This window comes from Bradysia coprophila, unplaced genomic scaffold (assembly GCF_014529535.1).
Source record: "Bradysia coprophila strain Holo2 unplaced genomic scaffold, BU_Bcop_v1 contig_93, whole genome shotgun sequence".
NCBI classification, from domain to species: domain Eukaryota; kingdom Metazoa; phylum Arthropoda; class Insecta; order Diptera; family Sciaridae; genus Bradysia; species Bradysia coprophila.
In genome coordinates, this window is record NW_023504021.1 from 900386 (window position 1) to 921530 (window position 21145).

The 21145-nt window shown below is 38.5% G+C and overlaps 2 protein-coding genes and 2 long non-coding RNA genes across 4 annotated transcripts; 2 read left to right on the forward strand and 2 right to left on the reverse strand.

Moving 5' to 3' along the window:
• Positions 1-81: 81 nt before the first annotated feature.
• On the reverse strand, positions 82-20933 carry LOC119084743. Its single transcript, XR_005089130.1, has 3 exons — positions 20922-20933; positions 17984-17995; positions 82-376 (listed from the first exon to the last, which is right to left on the reverse strand). It is a non-coding gene; the product is annotated as an uncharacterized LOC119084743 (long non-coding RNA).
• LOC119084744 lies at positions 2221-2690 on the forward strand. The gene is made up of 2 exons (XR_005089131.1): positions 2221-2589; positions 2648-2690. It is a non-coding gene; the product is annotated as an uncharacterized LOC119084744 (long non-coding RNA).
• LOC119084740 lies at positions 5954-7233 on the reverse strand. Its single transcript, XM_037194812.1, has 5 exons — positions 7093-7233; positions 6942-7027; positions 6763-6883; positions 6222-6358; positions 5954-6161 (listed from the first exon to the last, which is right to left on the reverse strand). The coding sequence occupies exons 1-5, from the start codon at positions 7156-7158 to the stop codon at positions 6050-6052; spliced, it is 522 nt and encodes a 173-aa protein (XP_037050707.1). The 5' UTR covers positions 7159-7233; the 3' UTR covers positions 5954-6049.
• LOC119084741 lies at positions 10397-11590 on the forward strand. The gene is made up of 2 exons (XM_037194813.1): positions 10397-10470; positions 11294-11590. Exons 1-2 carry the CDS (start codon positions 10410-10412, stop codon positions 11533-11535), a joined length of 303 nt encoding a protein of 100 aa, XP_037050708.1. The 5' UTR covers positions 10397-10409; the 3' UTR covers positions 11536-11590.
• Positions 20934-21145: the final 212 nt, after the last annotated feature.

The following is a 21145-nucleotide window of genomic DNA, read 5'->3' on the forward strand; positions in this document are numbered from 1 at the left end:
AAGAATAAAACACTTTTAGGATTGTAAGTAGTCTAAGTCCTGCATTATGAAAATGTAATGTGCGGGCAAAATACCGAAGCTATTAGGTAACGTCAGACTTTTCGACGCAAAATGTAAAGACGGTTACACTAACGCTAATCGCTAAATGCTTAAATCGTGGACTGTCATCTAAAAAATCATTAAATTTTAATTCGACAGATTTTGACCAAACACAATGCCAATGTGTAGCGTATGATCTTAGGACTCTAGTAAAAATCAATAATTTTTTCAATCGGAATTGTATCTGCGATAAGATTTTCAAATCATGACAAATCAATCAGTAAAAAACATAATTTAAAAGACTTATCGCACAGCAGATATAAGTCCGATCGAAGTCCTGCGATCATGCGCTACACTCTGGCATTATGTTTGGTCAAAATCCGTCAAGTTGAAATTTTATTATTTTAAGTCCACCATTTACACATTTAGCGAATAGCGTTAGTGTTACCGTTTTGGCATTTAGCATCGAAAAATCTGACGTTACCTATTATCAAAAGCCGAGTTAGAACAGACATCTGAAAAGAATTGCGTAAGTCGCTCGGTAAGTCGCCTTTCGATGGCACACACTTGGTGCATGGCATTTCTTTTATTTATTCGCGTTATTCGCGTCCGATAGAGTAACGGGTCTGGTAAAAAAATTAGTTTGTGTGTCCGCTGCTCGAGATATGCTGACAATACAATACCATTGCAATAATTTAGTATACTTTAGTATCCTTTATGTTGCAATACTGCAGTATGATTTACTCTATATATAATATAATATATAGTTTGTGTGTTTGTGTGTTTGTGTTCTGACACGTTATATTACACTTGCTGTTTATATATTGCAGTACTGCAGTATTATATACTATACTTCCTACGGCTGGTTATAAACTGGCACGCTTTCTCGCCACCATCTTGAGGAAAGCGTTCAAATCGAAGTACGCCATCAAGAACTCAAAGGAATTTGTTAAACGAATGCGACGAAAGGCTATCACCGAAGGCAATGTATTGTATCTTTTGACGTTGTTAATTGCTTTGGTAACATTCCAGTCGATTTGGCACTGGAAATGATCGAAAAAGATTTCCATTTAGTTGAACTGCACACTTGCATTGAAAAGGACGACTTCATCAAGTTGTTAAAGTTGTGCTTGAACGAGGCAAACTATTTTGTGTACGAAAATAAGTTCTACCGACAACGGCGTGGCATGTTCATGGGATCCTCACTAGAACCTATCTTAGTGGAAAGAGTCGTGGAATACATCGTGGACAGGTCACTGGAAGAGCTTAAAATACAACACGATTTCTGGTTCATGTATGTGGACGACCATTTAACATCTATCAGACGTGATGACATTCAAACACTATTAGACAAACTGAATTCATTCGATCCGATGGTACAGTTCACCGTTGAAATCCAGAAAGATGACAAGTCGATTGAGTTCCTGGACACGACTGTCTACAATTGTGGCCGCAGAACGAAAACAAAGTGGTTCCACAAACCGATTGCGTCAAACAGATTGCTAAACTACTATTCGAAACATCCAAGGAATATGATAATTAATTAATTAATATGATAATTAATCAAACGAGTCCTCACCATCAGCCATTCGTCGTTCCACCGCGAAAACAAAGTCACCATCGAGAAAATTCTCAAGAAGAACAATTTTCCGGACAAGCTAATTCAACAATTGTTAGCCAAAGTCAGCGGTGGAGCAATTCGCAACAACCATAGCCACACGATCAGCTATCCGTTCATTGAACAAACGGTTATTGGTCACCAAAGCATTCATCCGAATAATTCTGGCATTGTCGTACAAAACGGAAACGACACTGTGGATAACGCAAACGCACCGAATGCAAACTCGACCGTGGTGGACAAACCGAAACTGTTCGCTGGTATGACATAAACGATCAAAGAAAAGTCACCGGATCTGAAAATTGCACCCCGTCCAGCAGTTAAAGTTGGTGGAATTTTCACGGCACTAAAACATAAGCTAACTGTGGATCAAGAATCATGTGTTGTGTACCGGATACGGTGTCGTATTTGCTCCAAATTCTACATTGGTGAGACATCCTGGTGCCTCTGTGATCGTAGCAAAACGCACCAGAATGACATCAAATACATGAACAACAAAGTCGGAAATTCGAAGAAAACAGCTCTAGTCAAACATGTCTTTGATACTGGACCAGCACACCATGAATTTGATTTTGATGGAAAAGAAATACTGAAAAGAGTTCGGAAGAAAGCCATGCTGAAGATCCACGAAGCCAATCAGATTGTTCTGCATGGCGACAGATCACTTAACTTCAAATCGGACGCTGCGCACATTACACCTGTTTTTTACAACATTATCAAAAATAACGCGAAACGTCCTATTGTAAACCCCGAACTTCCAACATCATACGGCTCAGTAAATACATCGACAAATAATGTTGCTGATAACCCTGCTAATCAGCTGGTCAATGTCAACAACACAAATCAAAACAAACAAACGCGATACAATCTGCGAAGGAGAAAATAAAAAATTTAAAAAAAAAATTTTGTTCAACAACTACGTGATATCGATTGTAAGTTTAATTTAGATAAAAATTTATGTACCAACGCTTAGCTTTGGATTGTTTATAGCCCTGAAGATGGTCGTTTGACCGAATGCATGGAAAATAAATAATCGCAACAAAACTTAGCGTTTCAATTTGGATGCATCAAGCAAAACAACAAGTAAAAGTTACTTCCTATATACACAGCAGTTTTTCTGTTCGCACCCGTCCCCAGGGCCAGCTGAGTTTGTGTGTCCACTGGCCTCTGAGGGGTCAGCCGGTGGGACCTATGAGGCCATTTTCAAAAAACGGCGTCTGATGGGTCAGCCAGTGAACATCTGAGGCCGTTTTTCAAAAACGGCATTCAATGTGTCAGCTGGAAGGACCTCCGAGGCCGTTTTTCAAATATGGCTTCCGATGGGTCAGCTGGGAGGACCTTTGAGGCTGTTTTTCAAATATGGCCTACGAGGGGTCAGCCGGTACGACCTACGATGCCATTTTCAAAAAACAGCTTCTGATGGGTCAGCCTGTTGGACGTCCGAGGCCGTTTTTCAAAAACGACCTCCGATGTGTCAGCTAGAAGGACGTTTGAGGCCGTTTTTCAAATACGGCTTCCGGTGGGTCAGCTGGGAGGACCTCTGATGCCATTTTACAAATATGGCCTCCGTAGAATCAACTGGAGGGACCTCCGAGGCCGTTTTTCAGCATTTTTAAAAAACACAAAATAACTTTGTGAAATCGTCTACCGATTAGAATATAACAGTCTCCCTTGAATTGGTTAAACTGTTGACTATCCTGAGTGATTTATGGAACAACTTTTACCTTTAATATATTTTCTGTTGCTAGCTGATTGGTTAAAATGTTGCCCGGAGAACGACTTCGGAAAATACCTCTTTGAGAGTGTACTTCGAAAATCTTCTTTGTTTATCTAGTGTCGAAATATCGCGACTTCGTCGCTCATTTCCGACACACTAAACAAACAAAACCTAACTTATGTTATGATTTAGGAAATAGTAATTTATGCAACTAGTTGCGAAAAGTGATAGTTTTTGTCACTTGATGTGTTGTTATCAAACGAGCAAAGCGAATTTGATAACCACATTCTTTGACAAAACTACCAATTTCAACGTTTTCTGCAACAAGCTTCAAAAAATGATCTTTTGAAATGCAAAACTTAACTCTGACTTTAACGTAAAATTGGTTTACACTGCGATTATATATATCAATAGCCGAATGGTGAAAAGTAAAACATAGAAAACCAGAGAAAAAAGACCCTTCGATAGCCATCCAAATTATGCATTCATTCAGTGATTCTATCACTTACAAATTTTCAATCGAACAAAAAGTCACGAATCATAATGGATTTATTGGTGGAAAGTTTATAGATAATTAATGTAAAAATTGTGTAAAAGGTATGGAAAAGTAATGCATTAATATAGATGTATCTATCTACACTATTTGATAAATAGTCTTTATCCATTAATTTTCCATAACTTTTACTTGATTTACACTAATTTTCCAAGATTTATCCATGAATTTCACACGGATCTTGATTGATGTAAAGTTGATGGATAAATCACGGCTGTCCTCAACGGAGATAAAGCTTTTGAAAATGTACCCACAAAATGACTTCAGATCGGAGTTCTGGGACCTAAATAGAGATCGAACCCACTTTACTTAGTCTTCAACTAGATCCGTCCCCATAGTCGACTGCGAAGAAAACGATTTTTTCCATAAAGTCAGCTTAGGGTCCTAATTCAGTACAATTTGGTACATGATAGTTGCTTCATAAAAAAACGGAAGATTTTACAGACATGCCGTAGAACAATTTTTTGCTCAGAATAACGGTCTTCATCGATAAAAAATATAAAAACGTCATTAGGCCTCAACTTTTATTCGTCGCTTTCAGAAAATGTATGGAAAAATCTGGCTTTGTCTTCGTTCGAGGCAAAAGTTTTGTTCTGGAGTAAACATGCCACTGAAACCTTGTTCCAATTTCACTGATTTGATGGCTCGATTGGTTGATCGGATCCCGGATAGGAGCTATTCCAAGCCTCCACCCCATCCTGATAATCCGCAATATCCTCAACTTGCAGCGTAGATTGTTGTAACATGATACTAACAAGTTGGGAACATGCATTAACTGATGACAAAAAAGCTGGTAGAGCGGTATCCTGAAACCGCCTAGTTGCAATGCCTCCAGAATTGATCGGTGTTCCATGTTGTTCCAGGTCGGTGTTGTTCTTAACAGGAAGACCAGCTTTGGTATAGCGAAACCTGTGAATTCGTTAAATAATTTTGATTTAAAAATAGTTTCCCTAAGAAAAAGTATGTAGAAAAGGCCAATTCAAACGTTGCACTGTCGTTTAATTTAAAATTTGAGGTCGAATAATACTCCGCTGAGCTTTAACAAACCTCCGCTGAGCTCTAATAATTTTCCGCTGAGCTTTGACAAACCTGTAATGAGCTCTAATAATTCTCCGCTAGGCGCCAGTAAGAATTCGTCAGGCCTTATCACGTCAAGGCAATGAAGCTAAGCGAACACTCAATAAGCATCAGCGGATACCTAATAAGTGTTCGCTATGATTTAATAAAACTCCACTTAGCTGTTGTAGATCTCCGCTGTTAATTGAGTGTCCGATTAGCTGCATTAAGCCTAAATTTTTAAATGCTCTCCCATCGTTGAAAGAATGTCCGCTGAGCTCTCGTAAAGCTTTAAAAAATGGTCGATGAGCATTATTAAATGTATACGCTACCCTTTGTCACCTGTTTGATGATTTTTATATAATGTCCGACACTTTTTTGAATGAAAATATTTTACCGCCGAAGTGAACACAGCAGACATTCATTCTAGTACTTATAATAGCGGAGTGTCACGGTTGTGTCGAAATATTTTCTGTGTTTTGTCGCGACAAAACAAAAAAAACTTTTTGTCTTTGCAACGAGTAAAAAGTGTTTTAGTGTTCTAATATGCCTTGGCGACCTAAAGAAACTATGCCCGAATACAATAAAAAACATAAGAGGTGAGTTTCTTTGATTTTTTTCGGTGAATTTTTGTGATAAAATTTTCCATACATTTTCGGGAAACTGTCCTATCATTTCCCAATGACGGGCCATAACAAGGCGCCAATTCTCATGAATTTAAGAATTCGTAACTTGACAGTTGTCACCTTAATGCTAAGAGTGCTCCACACAACGATACAACTCGTAACTTTTAAGGTGACAACTGTGAAGTTACGAATTTTTAAATTCAGGAGAATCGGCGCCCAGGTGAAGAAAGAAAAAGATATTGAAACGATCTCGTACTGGTTCACCTCAGTGTGGCCACGAGAAGGTGTTTGCTATTCTTAGGTTTTAATCCAGTTTATTTTTGACCAATTTCAAAAACTCTTCGTTTTTTGTGTCGAACGCAAAAATACGTGTGACAGATTTTATTTGTGAAAATATTTGTTACAAAATTTTCAGCATCCACTTGATATTCACAATAAATCTATAGGTACACGGTAACGATATAGGTTAAGTAGTGAACACCAAAGCCATCATAACCGTATTTATGACCTTCATCTGCTAGACATTTTGCAGTCACGTAAGCAGTTTCGCATCTACATTTTGAAAAGAACCAAGGATACTCGCAAATTCGAAGCTTAAACAACAGCACTTACTCATTTAATGTCGCATAAACGCTACATGATGCAGCAGCGGCTTCAACCGCTTCCCAATATTTTGCATCGGTTTTGTGCGGTAGGCCTTCCATATATTCAATATAACCGGACGGTTGAAACAATCCACTTTCGTCCATCTACAATAATTGAACGTTCAACGTTCGTAAATTACAACGGGCAAGCCACTCCACAGGAAAACAAATTCTCATCAAGCCATGGCGACAGTGGCAAGGAAACAACTAACCGCAAGAGGCTGGTCATACCCTGTTCCATATACAAGTCTAGCGAATCATAAGCGAAATGAAGGACAATTTTCATATCGATTCATCACTAGCCATGCGGTCACGTGCGAGACATGTGGGCAAGCTACCAAAAAGCTGCTACATACCAACGAAAACATGTACAAGTGCAAGTGGGGTTCTTCGTTCTTTCCTGCACTACACTTGCACGTGTTGTTTTTGTTGTTTTAACTCTTTTTATTTTCTTTGGTTGTTTCCCCTCGGTGAATTTCAAAAAAAAAAAACAATAAAAAAGTTTTTACCCATCCCTTAAGTTTCATTTGACACGCCAGCATGCATTGGGTAGCTTTATTATCTCGTGGTTTTCCATCACATAGTACATTCAAATCACCGTCAGTCGCGTTCAAAACGGTGCCGTAGTGGCTGTAAATGTCTTATGAAATATCATCTATTTGAGTATTTGAGAACAAGTAGAACAAACCCAGTGGCAAGTTGTTTTCTGCATACATCTAGTTGCTGGACGCATAAATTTTTTGTATATTCCGCATAATCTTGCTTGTAGTCAGCCTAAAAACCAGTTTAGTTTGCGAATCAATTTTAATTAAAAGTAGTTTGCATTTGAACGTACTGACCTGCACAAAATTAGGAAAGATGGCTACTGAATATGCGCCGATGACATAGAGAAAAGCTTTTGACATAATGCGATTTCCGGTTTGATGATTTTTAATAAAGAAACGAATCTCAAGAAGAATGTTGTGTCTAAGTTATTCGAACGTTTTTGACTGTTGTGTAATGAGCGCTGACCCAGCTTTTATACGAATAAAAAAATACTTAAAAGAGCAAGCTGTCTAAGTTATACGATTCGTTTCCGGCTATAAATAAGATCATAAATCTTGTATTCATGATTCGGTTGTTAAATTTACAATTCATGCAACAGACCGTTCTTGCAACGGATAAGAATGGGGTGTCCTATAAATGCGTATCAGCGTTCGTATGCTTGAAGCTGTTTAACATCAAATCGATTCAATAGTGATCTTGTGGTTAAAAGTCCTTTTCTAATTAGAATATGCAACGAGACTAAAGCATTACATTGCGAAACCGATCCCACTTACTAGTAACGCCTTCTACTATACGGCAAAGTGCAGTGCTTCACCTGTTACCAATTGATGACATTCGAAGCAGAGGGTAAATGTAAAATAGAGATGTGCTGGCCGAGGTTTTTTCGAGGTTCACACTGACCCGACTAATTAATGGCCCGGCCCGATCGGATCGAGCCGGACCTTTTCCGGGCCGCCCGCGCCTGAACAAATTAAGTAATTGAGCCTAGTAAGTACGACTCCTTTACTGTTTGCATTTCGATTTTCGTGTAAATATTGATTCGATAAAATCGAAAATTTCTCTTTGAAATTTATTTACCATTCATTCTAAAACGATGTAAATGACAAGAAAAGTAGCGAAGTACAAATTAAATATTTCATCCAACGCTTTTTCATCAGAGAATGTTCCCATAACAGATGCTGCAAGGACTGCGATACTTATTCTTTGTAGTGAGAATTCTTTCGAGCTACTCTCACCCGTTACGTCTTCAATTCGCTTTGCAACGTCATTGATAAACTTAAGACCATCCCTGCAAATTCCTATTTTGAAAGTCCATCCGGCCCGAGGCTGTGTGTCTGTCCGTTACGTAGATATCTTTAGTACATCTAATCCGTTAAAAAACATAGCTAACGTCGACCCGTACCTATCCATTTTTTTCCTTGTTATCATGTACAAAGAATTTGCCGGAGGCAATATAAACAGCCCCGTACGAACTCTTTCATAAATTCCTATTTAAACAAATATATACCGCTATATTTACCTAAATGTCACGATAAATAAACATTTCACAGATGAATATGCCATTATATAGCTGAAAAGAGCTCTATATGCCTAGATATAGCTCAATATAGCTGTATATAGATATATGTAGATGTCCACATATGGAATGCCTGAAACATTCCACACATACAATTAATTACTTCTCAATTAATAGAAACTCTCTAAATACAATTTTTCACACTTTATATCACTTTTAATAAAATCCAATATGGCCGCCGGAAGCCATTTTGTTAGGAGATCGGCAATAGTACTGACGCTTTATATTCGTTAATACCTTTCAAACAGAAAAAAATCATGAAATTCGCTCAAAATTTATTCGATATATTGACAAACTACTCCACGTTCACTGTACGGCCGAGTAGCCGGATATGAGCTCACTCTAAGAGACCTAGCTCACGCTCCAGTGAACCGAATTTCGAAACAATCAATTTTTTCCCTGATTAATACGGTCAATACCTATCTAACAAAGCGAAAGTAGACGAAATATTTTCAAATTTGGCTAACAAGCAAACACTGCTTCGCGCCCTGTACCTGGTTCACATCAAGGGCTCTAACTCACGTGTCGGTTATCCAATTTTCATAAACGTCGATCGGTATTGTCAATCCTTTCATTTGACGTATCACTGGCAAGTCTAGCGTTTATATGTATGGAGATAGCTTCGAAAAACACTTAGCCACTTATTGCGCCCCAGCTTCGGAGAGGTCGATCCGAAATCACTCATCTTCGAACTTAGCCTGTCTTTTGACATTTCAAAACAAAAAAAAAAGAATTTTCAAAATCTAATACGTTTTACTCAAGTTAGAGAACGGAGAGACGGACAGACGGATATTTTTTTTCGTAGTGACTATTCGCAGGCGCCTGCCAATAGCCAAATTATTACTAAAGATGCTCCCTTATACAAAATGCTATTGGCAGGCGAACTTGCCTGCGAATAGTGTTTTCCCTTTTACGGAGGCTATTGGCAGGCGCCTGCCAATAGCATTTTCTCTTTTTTACACAGGCTATTGGCAGGCGCCTGCCAATAGCATTTTTCCTTTTACAAAGACGATTTGCAGTTGAAATGGCCTGCCAATAGCATCTACTTTTTTTCGCTGATTTAGCATCTATGGACAACCACAATAAGTTTCCCCTTACCAGGGAGTCCAATTCAAATTCCACCGAAAGAAAGGAAATGTTTGAAGGTCTTTTGAGTATATCAACAGCAAAACAAACGATGCAAATTTAAATAAAACGTCAAACGTACCTATGGATTGACGATACCATACGAGGAAAAAACGTTTAGGAAAACCGAGTGGATCATGAGTTAGGGCCTAGGGATGCTCGGCCCCAAGTGTTTTTTGCTCATAAATCGAGTAAATGTCATTCGACTTTACTAGTTTTTGTTTCATTTGATAGATATTTGAATAGCATGGTGTCAAAAGAAAGTTTTAAATTTGGGTCCTTGGATTGAGGCCGTAAGTGTATTTTGCATATAACTCCCACTTTTTGACTGCCTTTTAACCATTGACAGTTTTTAATTAATATTTTAGGTCAATTTGAAATTTGTGTTAATTTGAATGGAACTTCGTATATGCAGCGCCGTGCGCAAATTCGAAAATCTTCACATTAGATAAGAATTTTAATTTTACTACGTTTACGGACTCAATTATGCTTATAATGGGGTTCGTACGGGGCTCAGTCACAACAAACGCTCCGATTGTTCTCATGGCTCTTTTTTTCTGCTCGGAATCGGATGTTAGTTCTTTACGTTTATTTTGAATCTGTGTAATGCATTGCGAAAATGGATTTCATTGGCTCCGAATATGAATTTCGGGTACCTATACAATTCCATTTTGAGTCAAAAACTAAAATTAAAAAACGTTTAATGTTCATTCGTTTCCGAACGCAATTTAGGAATTCACAGTGCCATAACTTGCGCCAGCCATAATTTTTAAATTTGCATCGTAAAATTGAGGAAACGATAAGCTAAAGCTATAATTCCATTTATGGAAGAGACTTCCGCCCATCGTGCATATATAAATAATTCGAAATGGACTGATGTTCAAAACAATCTGTATTTTGAGCAAAAAAATGCTGACATTGAAGTTTCAATTGCTAGTTGCCGTTTCACTTTGGCTGTTGGTGTTTACCCGTGAGTATTTCTTTGATAAAAACTTTGTGCAAGTGATCAGATCTGGTCTTTTCTCACTTTTTAACCCAATTTCAAAAAAGTGTCACGCACGATCAATTGACAAAAATTTTGAATGCGTTGAAAGGTGAAAGATTCAGCATTTGACAGCAACGTAACCAAACGAAATTTCGTAGGCCATCATATGTTGTTCATGTAATGTTGGTGCCACTGACTGTCACGTTCTAAAACAGCATTACACACTCACATTTTTTTTGTGAATATTTCGGCAATTTCAGCTATTTTCTAGGTTTTTTTTCTACATTTTAACTCATTATTTCTGAGAAGAAACTACGCGACCAAATACAGGCACTGGTGCTATTTGCTGGTACCAATAGACGCCATTAGACACCAATAGTACACCAATACTTACCAACAGAAGGAAATTGTACGGGCAATTCATGGTAATAATCACAAATATAGACGGGCACATGAGCATGTATCGGCGCACTATTAATATTTAAGTATTGGTGTAACATTTCCTTATATTGGCGTCTAGTAACTTTTGGCATCTATGGGTGTCTATTGATGACATGGTGTCTAGGAGAGAACTACGCAGGAAAATACTGGGTCAGGTAGTATTTGCTATTGCTGGCAATAGCACCAACAGACGCCAATGGAAGTAGATGGGACGAAATTTGCTCGCGTTGTTTCCCCCTCGATGATTTCTATCACTTTGAGAAAACGATTTTGTAATTATTCCTTCGAAGAACACAAATAACAAAGATGAACTATACCAAGTTGATATTGATATTTATTCAAAATTGATTTCTTACACGACTAACAGACGCCGAGAAGCCACCGTGTGATCAATTAGATTCCAAATATCATCCGCATGAATGTCGACCAAGTTGTCCCACAGCCGATCCACGCAAGACACGCAAAGGTGATAAAGTCATCGAAAATGTAACAGACAAAGGCACTTGCGAAGATGGATTGAAATGTTGTGTATTGTGGTATTATGATGACTTCGTTGGGGATTTAGTAATGGTCGATTCATTAGAAAAGAGGCAGATAGAACCATGGTAAACGGTAAAAAATTTTAAGTGGGGCACACAACACAATGGAATATAAAAATGTTTGAGCAAAAAAATTTGGTTTTAATTTAAACGCAAACGAAGTAGCTCATGGCGGTAACGGAGGCCGTGACGATAGCTCTTTTCCACACAAAAAAAACAAACGAAGTAGCTTTGCGCGTGCCACTTTGTGTACCCTTAAACTTTAGTAGACATTGGTTCCATGTATGTTGACGAGGCTAGGATAGTCGATGCACCAGAGTCCATTGATATCAGGAAGTGGTAAGGTTCTGACAACATCTCATATGTCGTGCTGATTTTCAATAAAATAATTCTAGATCTGACTAGACGTGTGCGCCGCCAACGGAAACGTTGTTACGCTACCGCCGCCGATCGAGGTAGTAGCGGTGCATATATCTGAGGTAGAGTGTGTCTCACGCATACTCTCGTTATTACATAGAGCCAAATGGCTATATTGCACACAGAACTATCTCTTTAAAGGCTACGTCACACTACACACAAGAATTACGAAATACTTTGTCTGTACGTGTATGCTCCCACTGAAGGGTACGCTAATAGTAGTTGCCTGTGTTGGATCTGTCGATATTACAGGAAAACAAAGAAGAGTATACCCAAAACAGTCAAAGTGCTCGTACACAAAGATACACATGCTCACAGTAATATCTATCTTCATTTATATTCGGAATCTTGGCGGGTTAACAAATTCAGCGTACAGTCATACGAGTTCTCCTATTCTTCAACTCATCGGGAAAGTTCTTGCTAGGTGCTGGCTAAAGGTTCAGGATAAAATTATCCAAGTGGCTACAAAAACTAAGGTAAATATCATGGAGTAATAAACGTGACAAGCAAACATAGTGCTCTTATGAACAAAGCGTCTGAGTGTTGCATAACTGTCAAACTGTGTCGTGCCCGCAACCGCGTGGCTCAAAATTGAGGGTTACCATTTGTTCGCGCTTATCGCTAAGAACGTGCAATCTAGGTATCATCCGAGGTGATGAAATGATTATAGTTGAAAAGGAGTTGAGTACTTTAGCAATGAAAAGACCTAGAATTCTGAACATCGTTAACTATCGTATCAAGTGTAGTCTAACCTTGAAACACAATTTAATGCCGCAGCTACAATATTCAGGAACTGTTTCTTTCAGACCACACATCAACTGGCCACAGGACTTAACGACAGCAAATCACAGTACATCAAGATACGGATATATTCCTGAAAGCGATATTGACCTCAGAATTGGAAATTATAAAATCAAGCAGGGCGTTCGTAGCTGGTTTTGCAGGAATATTCGTCTAGAAGCATTTGCTATCAAGGTAAGGAAAAGGAATTACGTAATCAATCAGAATGGAAGTCTAATTAAGCCCTGACACAGTCCTTCAGCACATAAGGGCGAGAATCGGCTGGGCATGTCGGATGAGCTAGAGGTAACGCTAACTGAAGACGACAGATTTTTGGAATCGGATAACGAAGAAAATTACCCAGCACCGGTACCGATTGAAAAAGACGAGGAAGTCATCGATCCATTAAAGTCGATTACAGTGTCGTCAGACAAGGATATTGCATCAATAAGTAACTCAGCGGCGACATCCATCATGTAACATCCAGATCACCTATACGGTTTCAGTATTACAAATAAATTACTCTTCAGAATTCCACTTGCCGACTTTCAATGTAGGAATCAATCGTAATGCAGTACTCGTATGGAAGTATAGCTCATGGGCTTATCTTTCCTCAAAATTCCTGAGAAAATATGGTTTTATGCAACACTGTTTTGTGCTACTACGCACAATCAGTGACAGTAATGGACGGTGATCTGAACATATTCCAGATCAACCTACACAAACGCTCCAATCTCTGAACTAAATACTCTAATTTCTAGCAGATCTTCATTTATAATATTAATATAATAATACAGGAACCAGTGTCAAGGTCTAATAGGATATTAGGATTAAATAGGAAAACTAGCGTCAGCATTCAGGCTGGCAGTACAGGTAAACCTAGAGCTATCTTATGCATCTCCAAAAACCTAAAACGCACCCGCTATATCACTTATGTACTCCATATCAATTATTACTTTAAAGAAAAACGGGAGTGACAGACACATAGTAGTCTGCTCGAGTTATTTCCGTATGATACCGCCAAGCACATCACCGACATCAGAGTTTATGTCGGTCATAGAATACTGTAAGAAGAATAACTTATCACTTATATCGGGTATGGATACCAATTCACACCATGTAGCATGGGGTAGCTCAGACACTAATGCTAGGGGGACAATCTAATTGGCAATAGACCAACGTTCATAAATAAGCAGCGCAAAGAGGTATTTGACATTACGGTAAGCTCTAAAGATATATCTTCGTATATCTATGACTGGCAGGTCAATAACGAAATTCTAACCTCGGACCACAGATGTATAAGCTTTAAATTAAGCCTCGACCCCATACCTCCCTTGATGTTCAGAAACCCGAGCGCTACTAAGTGGGAGCTCTACACTAAAATAATTTCGGATTATAAACTAAATAATAATCCTAACAATGGCCATCTCACGACTACACATGATGTAGATATACTGGCTGCTAATCTACAGAAGATCATAACAGGAGCGTATGAAGAAGCGTGCCCGATTAGAAAACATAAAGCAGGGAAATCAGTCCCATATTACACATCAGAAGATCGCAAACAAAGAAAAGTAGTAAGACAAACATTCAATAAATGTAAGAAAACTAAAATCTGGGAACCATATTATGCTGCATTACGTATATATAGTAAGAACCTAATTTCATTTCATTTATTTCCAAAAAAAACTTAAATTAAACACACAGCGTAGCTCCAGTATGCGTTACAATTCTAAGGAGGTACAACAGTAACCTAAGATTAAGAGAACGCATTGGCTGGAAGGATCATTGCAATTCCATCAATAGTGTTCATGAGATATTATCTGAGGATCCGGCCCAATCAGTTGGTTCACTATTGTTGCCCTCAGGAGAATACACAAAAGATCAAAATGAAACATACAAACACTTACTAGAAGTCCATTTCCTAAACTGCGTCCAGTTTGATAAAAGCACAATGCAGCAATCCTTATTGCACGTAGATAGCGTGGTGAACACAGATCTGATTGATAGCTTAGTCGCTGAGGACAAAGTTGAGTAGGCGCTGAACTCGTTTTTGCCATTCAAACCACCTGGCCTAGACAATATCTTCCCAGCTTTGCTACAAGAAGCGCCCAACAAGATAACCAAAATACTTTGCCTTCTTTTTAAGGCTTCATTTAGTCTCAAATACATTCCGATTGCATGGCGAGATACTGAGGTAATCTTTAGTCAAAAACCTGGAAAAACTAATTACTCACTGGCAGAAAACTATAGGCCAATAAGCCTAACGTCGTTTATACTGAAAACTTTAGAAAAATTTATTGACAGATACATAAGAGACGTACCATTAAAAACAACGAAACTACATTGTAAGCAACATGCCTACCAAAGCGGGAAATCAACGGAGAATGCTTTACACAACATAGTGGAAAACATTGAACTCTCATTAGCGCTGAATGAATATGCTGTAGGTGGGTTTATCGATATCTCTGGTGCATAAACAGCTATAGGGATGGCCTGTGAAAAACACAAGATTGAGAGAGGTATTGTAGGTTGTATTCTGGCAATGCTAACAAGCAGAATTGTATAAGTTCATCTAATTAAATCTTTGCAACCAAACGACATCCTGAACTACATCAGTAGTACAGGAAGATTCGTCGAAACAACATAGTGCTGCAAAAAACAATAGTACGCACAATGGGCCCGATGGTGGCCTCCGTGCATGTCCTACTAGGACAGCTATTTTTAATTTAAAAAAATAAATAATAATCTCGAGGTTCCTGAGTCGGGGGGATTTTTGGGATTTATAAAAACAGGGGGGATTGGAATTTGACTGCGGTGGATTTTTCCCACGAGCTTATATGTTACTTTAGGCCCTGCGGGTACGACGTTCCTTTCAAATGTAATATCCATTTCAAATTGACCTAAAATTGTAACCCGTAGGGTATGTTGAAGTAGTCTATGTAAGTTTGGGACAACATTTGTAAACTATATATTTTTTGTTGATTCCAGGCGATTGCCACTGGTAATGACTACGAAACGTAGTCGAAATATTTGGTAATACATACTAATGACTGAACACTTCCGACTAAACTTCATTTAATACTCGAGTTATATCCAAAATAGATTAGTCCAAGGACCCAAATTTAAAGTTCAACAACATTCGATTCGGTGTTCAATTACTTTCGAAATGAAACAAAATTTAGGAAAAATTGATTAAATTTACTCGAGTTATATGTAAAATTCACATAGGGCCGAGTAGTCTTTCACTTCTAGGGCCCTAGCTCATGGTCCACTCACACAATTTTAATAAACTTTTTTTCCTGGATCGGTATCGACAATACCTATCTTTTGCCGTTTCATTTACATTTCCATCGTTTATTTTGCCGTAGATATCCTTAGAAGGCCTTAAAACACTTAGGCGGCCACATGAAGGGCCGACCCGAATATGCCCATCTTCGAACTTAGCCTGACTATTTCAGAATCTTTTTTTTTTAATCGGATTTACTTAAGATATCGACGTTATTGACGGACGTACAGACAAAATTTTATTGCGGATTCGTCATCTATGAACATAGGCAAACACTTTGCACGGTGTGCCTGAACCAAATTTAAACAAAAATTTTTCTTCTTATTTCTCTTTTTTGGGTCATAACAAACAACTTTGTTCGAGGGGTAGGTTGGCGCAGCGGGCGCTTTTCGAAAAAATTGCGAAAACGTCATCTGAAGTCCATTATTTTGCCGTTTCCAGCACTTTTAATAACTGTTGTGGGCTAAATGACTTATTATATACATTTTGGTAGGTCATCTGATCATTGAAAGTGATCAAGAATACTGTCAACTAGTTACAAGTACTTAATGTGCCACTAAATGTGATAATTAGGATGGGATTCATCAATATATGTGAGCAGCGCTCCAAAATTTCGGAGTAGCCGTTACAGCATTGTAGGACCAATCAGAGTTTAATATGACTACAGTTTCCTAATGTTAGTATCTTTTCGATGTCTTCGAAGTATATAAAAACGATTTAAATTATATATTTTTCGTCTTTTTGTCCAATATTGCAACACTAAAGAAAAAATGTAGCTAAGTCGTAACGAAAAATATAAAATTTAAACAGAGAATCGCTTTTATATACCTCGAAGGCATCGAAAAGATACTAACATTAGGAAACTGTAGTCATATTGAACTATGCATTTTTTTTTAAAGATAAGCGAAAAAAAGACCGCTCAAATTGCACAGCCAGTAAAAAATCGATCTTTTCAAAAAACAGAAATTACAATAAATAAAAATCGTTCACTATATTCCTTCCCAACGTTCCAAGAATACATGCTGCATTTCCTCTTTGAATAGCAATTGAAATTCTTTGCAATAAGTAATCTGTTGAACGCTTTTCCCCTGATGCTTTTTTCATCAAAGATCCTAATTTCGTGACAAATTTCTTTGTTTCCGGGCCCATGCAACCTAAAGATTCAAAAGCAAGCGGGGTGAATAAATAATTTTTTTTAAGTTTTCTATAATGATTATGCTTTAATCTCTCCGCTTTCTCTGCAACTGAGCGTGCTTTTTAGAAGTTTCACCAATGTATGAAGGAGCCAACGTATCACGCACTGTCATATCCCATAAAAGAGATTTACCATGACTCCACGGAATTAGAGTCATACCATCAGGTCTTTTACCGTCATCTCTAGAAATTCCTGGTGGCTGTAACAAAGTTGGAAAATCTGCAGCAGAAAAAGCATGAGAAAACTCTCTGTTTACAGAATCATATCGCGGCGTTATCCCTGTCTTAAGCTTGCATGATAATCCATGCAAACCGTCCTTTTTAACTAACTCACCACAGACACACCTATATTCCTCGCATAATTGGGATCCTAAACGCAGACCAACAGCAATTCTCGCAGCATTGTTATCTAATAACAAACCTAGCTGACTCGACGGGACAACTTGCAGCCACTTTGAAGATTCTTTAGTAGATGACGCAGCAAGCAGTCTCGCACGATCAACAGATTCACCAGATTCAAACATCCCACTAAACTTGCTATTGACCAACGGAGAGTCCCAATTCCTCTGTACCTTCCTCTCATCATCACTACCTGGAACAAATTCACTAGGAATCGAACTTACTAATCCCAAAATACTATCATCGACCACCTTAATATTAAACCTACTCAAAATCTCATCAGACAGACTGGACGTCGAATATACAGACGATAGATACGCAGGAAGCGCCAATTCCTCAACTTTCCGAATACCTAATCCACCGTGAGCTAACGGCAGGGTAGCCTGATCCCAAGAAAAATCTAACAGCCTAACATTAGCAATCGCATCAAGCGTCGAACGAAAAACTTCATCTACATTCTTCAAACAAGCACTCAGAGAAAATGCCTTAGAAGTACACAACAAATAGTTAAACCTACAGCTTCCTAAAGACTTCCTAAAAACGCACAAAGCCGGATGGACATCCATCAACTTCAAACGTTCGCACATCACCTTTACTTCTTCAATCTTAGAATAAAACATCCTCTCTAACCCTAATTCAGTTCTTCAAACCATACGGACGTATTTAAAATTAGCTGCCGAGCAAATTAAATTAAATTATTTGAATTAAATTGTGCCTATTCAGCAACAAAAATATAAAGTGCTTACAATTTCATGTGACACAGTTTATGTGAATAATAAATATCTACAATGTCAACATCGAAACAAGTTGAACCACCTGACAAGAATGCTGAGTCAGGGGAAAATTCGGATCAAAAAACTCATAGTGAATCGAACACAAAAAATGCTACGCTTCGTGATATAGACGATGATGATGATAACGAAGTCCCTGATGATGCCAAAAGACCTAAAAGACCAACCCGCCAAATGTGTCAACTGCGATGGCAACCATTCGGCCAACTTCAAAAAATGTCCGGTATATACCAAATATGTTGAAAACTTGAAAAAACCACAAGGAAAAACAGGTATAAATAAATCAAATACGAATATTACTAATAATGCTAATTTATCTAGTAAAAAGTCAATGCTAAACAGTGGCGTATCTTACAGTCAAGCCCTAAAGCCCTAAGAATGAATACTACAACCAAAGAAAAAGATGATAATTTTAATTTTTTGAGTGGTGAAGTCAAACACTACCCCGTCGGGCACTGTGCACTTTGATAGGCACTGTGGTCCCGGAACGTGCAGAAATGTGCGGGTCAGAGCTCGGGGATTACCGGGGGCGAGCAAACTAAAGCTTTCATACTCACCAACCCGCAGTAGCAAGCGTGGTGTTTTAATGCTAAAAACCTTCAAACGAAGCCACAACGAACTATACATTGCCACATATAATGCCAGAACATTGTCGTCAAGACAAAAAATGCAAGAAATGGAAGAAGAACTAGAAAAGATAAAATGGGATGTGGTGGGAGTGAGCGAAGTGAGAAAACCTGGAGAGGAATGCCTGAAATTACAATCAGGGCATACATTCTTCTACCGAGGAAGTGACAGTCAGATGCTGATGCACGGTGTCGGATTGTTCATAAACAAGCGGTGGTCGGATCGCATAACTCACACGAAAAGCATATCCGATCGAGTGATATACGTAAGCCTGAAGATAAATAACAGACACAGTGTCAAATTAATTCAGGTTTACGCACCCACGTCCACCCATGATGACGAAGAAGTAGAAAGATTCTATGAAGATGTCGAGAAAGCTCTGGACGAAAACCCATCACATTACCAATATCTAATCGGTGATTTCAATGCGAAGCTGGGAAAACGAGAAGAAGACTCAGAAGTTTCTATTGGTAGTTTTAGCAACGACCAAAGAAATGAGCGTGGAAATACTTTACTCAACCTCCTACAGCAACACAATTTGTACGCAATGAATTCATTTTTTGCCGGAAAGCCTCAACGGAAATGGACTTGGGCTAGTGCAGATGGTGTAACGAAAGATGAGATCGATTACATCATAACTGGCTGTAAGTCAACCGTTAAGAACGTTACGGTCCTAAACAATTTTTCAACCGGTAGTGATCACCGAATGGTTCGTGCAAGAGTCACGTTAAATACCAGATTTCAAAGATCACAACTAGTTCAAAAAAGTGAAAGGATTGACGTACAAAGGCTTTACACACAAAATGAAGAATTTGCTGCGAAAATGACTGCCGAATTAGATAACGTCAACAATCAATGTGAAACATTGGACGAATTGAATACCAAAATCGTCGATACAATAATGGGTTTCATGAAATCCAAATGCAAATCCGTCCAAGGGAAAGAATCAAAACTCAGCAGAGAAACATTAGACCTGATCGCAAGCAGAGCAGAGTTGGTAAAAAACGGAGGGCGAGATTCGGTGGAATACCGGAACCTGTCTAAAAGTATCAACAAAGCAAGGAGATCAGATGAAAGAAAATATATTGTCCAATTGGCTCAAAACATAATTGAAGCTAACTGCAATATGAAAGTCCTACGGAGAAAAATGACAAACGCCAAAAAAGAAATCTTCAAACTACGAGACAAAACAGGAACGATCCAAACGGATCGAAATGCGATATTAAACGTTGCAACAGAATTTTATGAGAATTTGTTTTCTTCAGCAAGACAGAGTCCAACGGAAGAAACCGAAGATAGACCAATAATAAGAAACGTGGGATCGGAGGATATGCCCGACATAACTGTTGATGAAGTCAAAGCTGCAGTAGCCGAGATGAAAAACAAAAAGTCTCCCGGAGAAGATGGTGTTCCAGTGGAAGCCATTAAACTAGGTGGAGACTCATTATTAAAGGCAATCACGGCTTTGTTTAATCGATGTCTCCAATGGGAAGAAGTACCAGAAGCCTGGGAAAATGCGGTAATTACATTGCTGCATAAAAAAGGAGACATAACAAAGCTGGAAAATTACCGACCCATCAGCCTATTGTCAACACTCTACAAGTTGTTTATGAAAATCATTACGAAGAGGAACACTAACAAGTTCGACTTCTACCAACCTGTTGAACAAGCTGCTTTCAGATCTGGTTTCAGCACAAACGACCATTTGCAGGTGATGAGAACGCTTATTGAGAAGTGTCGTGAATACAACATCGACATAGTCTTGCTATTCATAGACTTCGAAAAAGCTTTCGATTCAGTGGAAACATGGTCGATATTGGACGCATTAGACGAATGTAGAGTAGACTCAAGGTACTCCAACACAATTCGATATGTGTACAAAAATGCTACTTCATGTATAAAACTTCATAAGAGCACGGAGAAATTCAGAATCGACCGAGGTGTAAGGCAGGGTGACACTATTTCACCGAAATTATTCACGGCGATTCTGAAGAGTATTTTTAAGAAGTTAAACTGGAGTAAAATGGGAATAAAGATAAATGGAGAGTACCTGAGTAATCTCCGCTTCGCTGATGACATTGTACCGCTAGCAGCGAATCTAGGTCAGGCTCAGCTTATGCTACAACAGTTAAGTGAAGAGGCAAGCAAAGTTGGCCTCAAGATGAACTTATCGAAAACAAAAG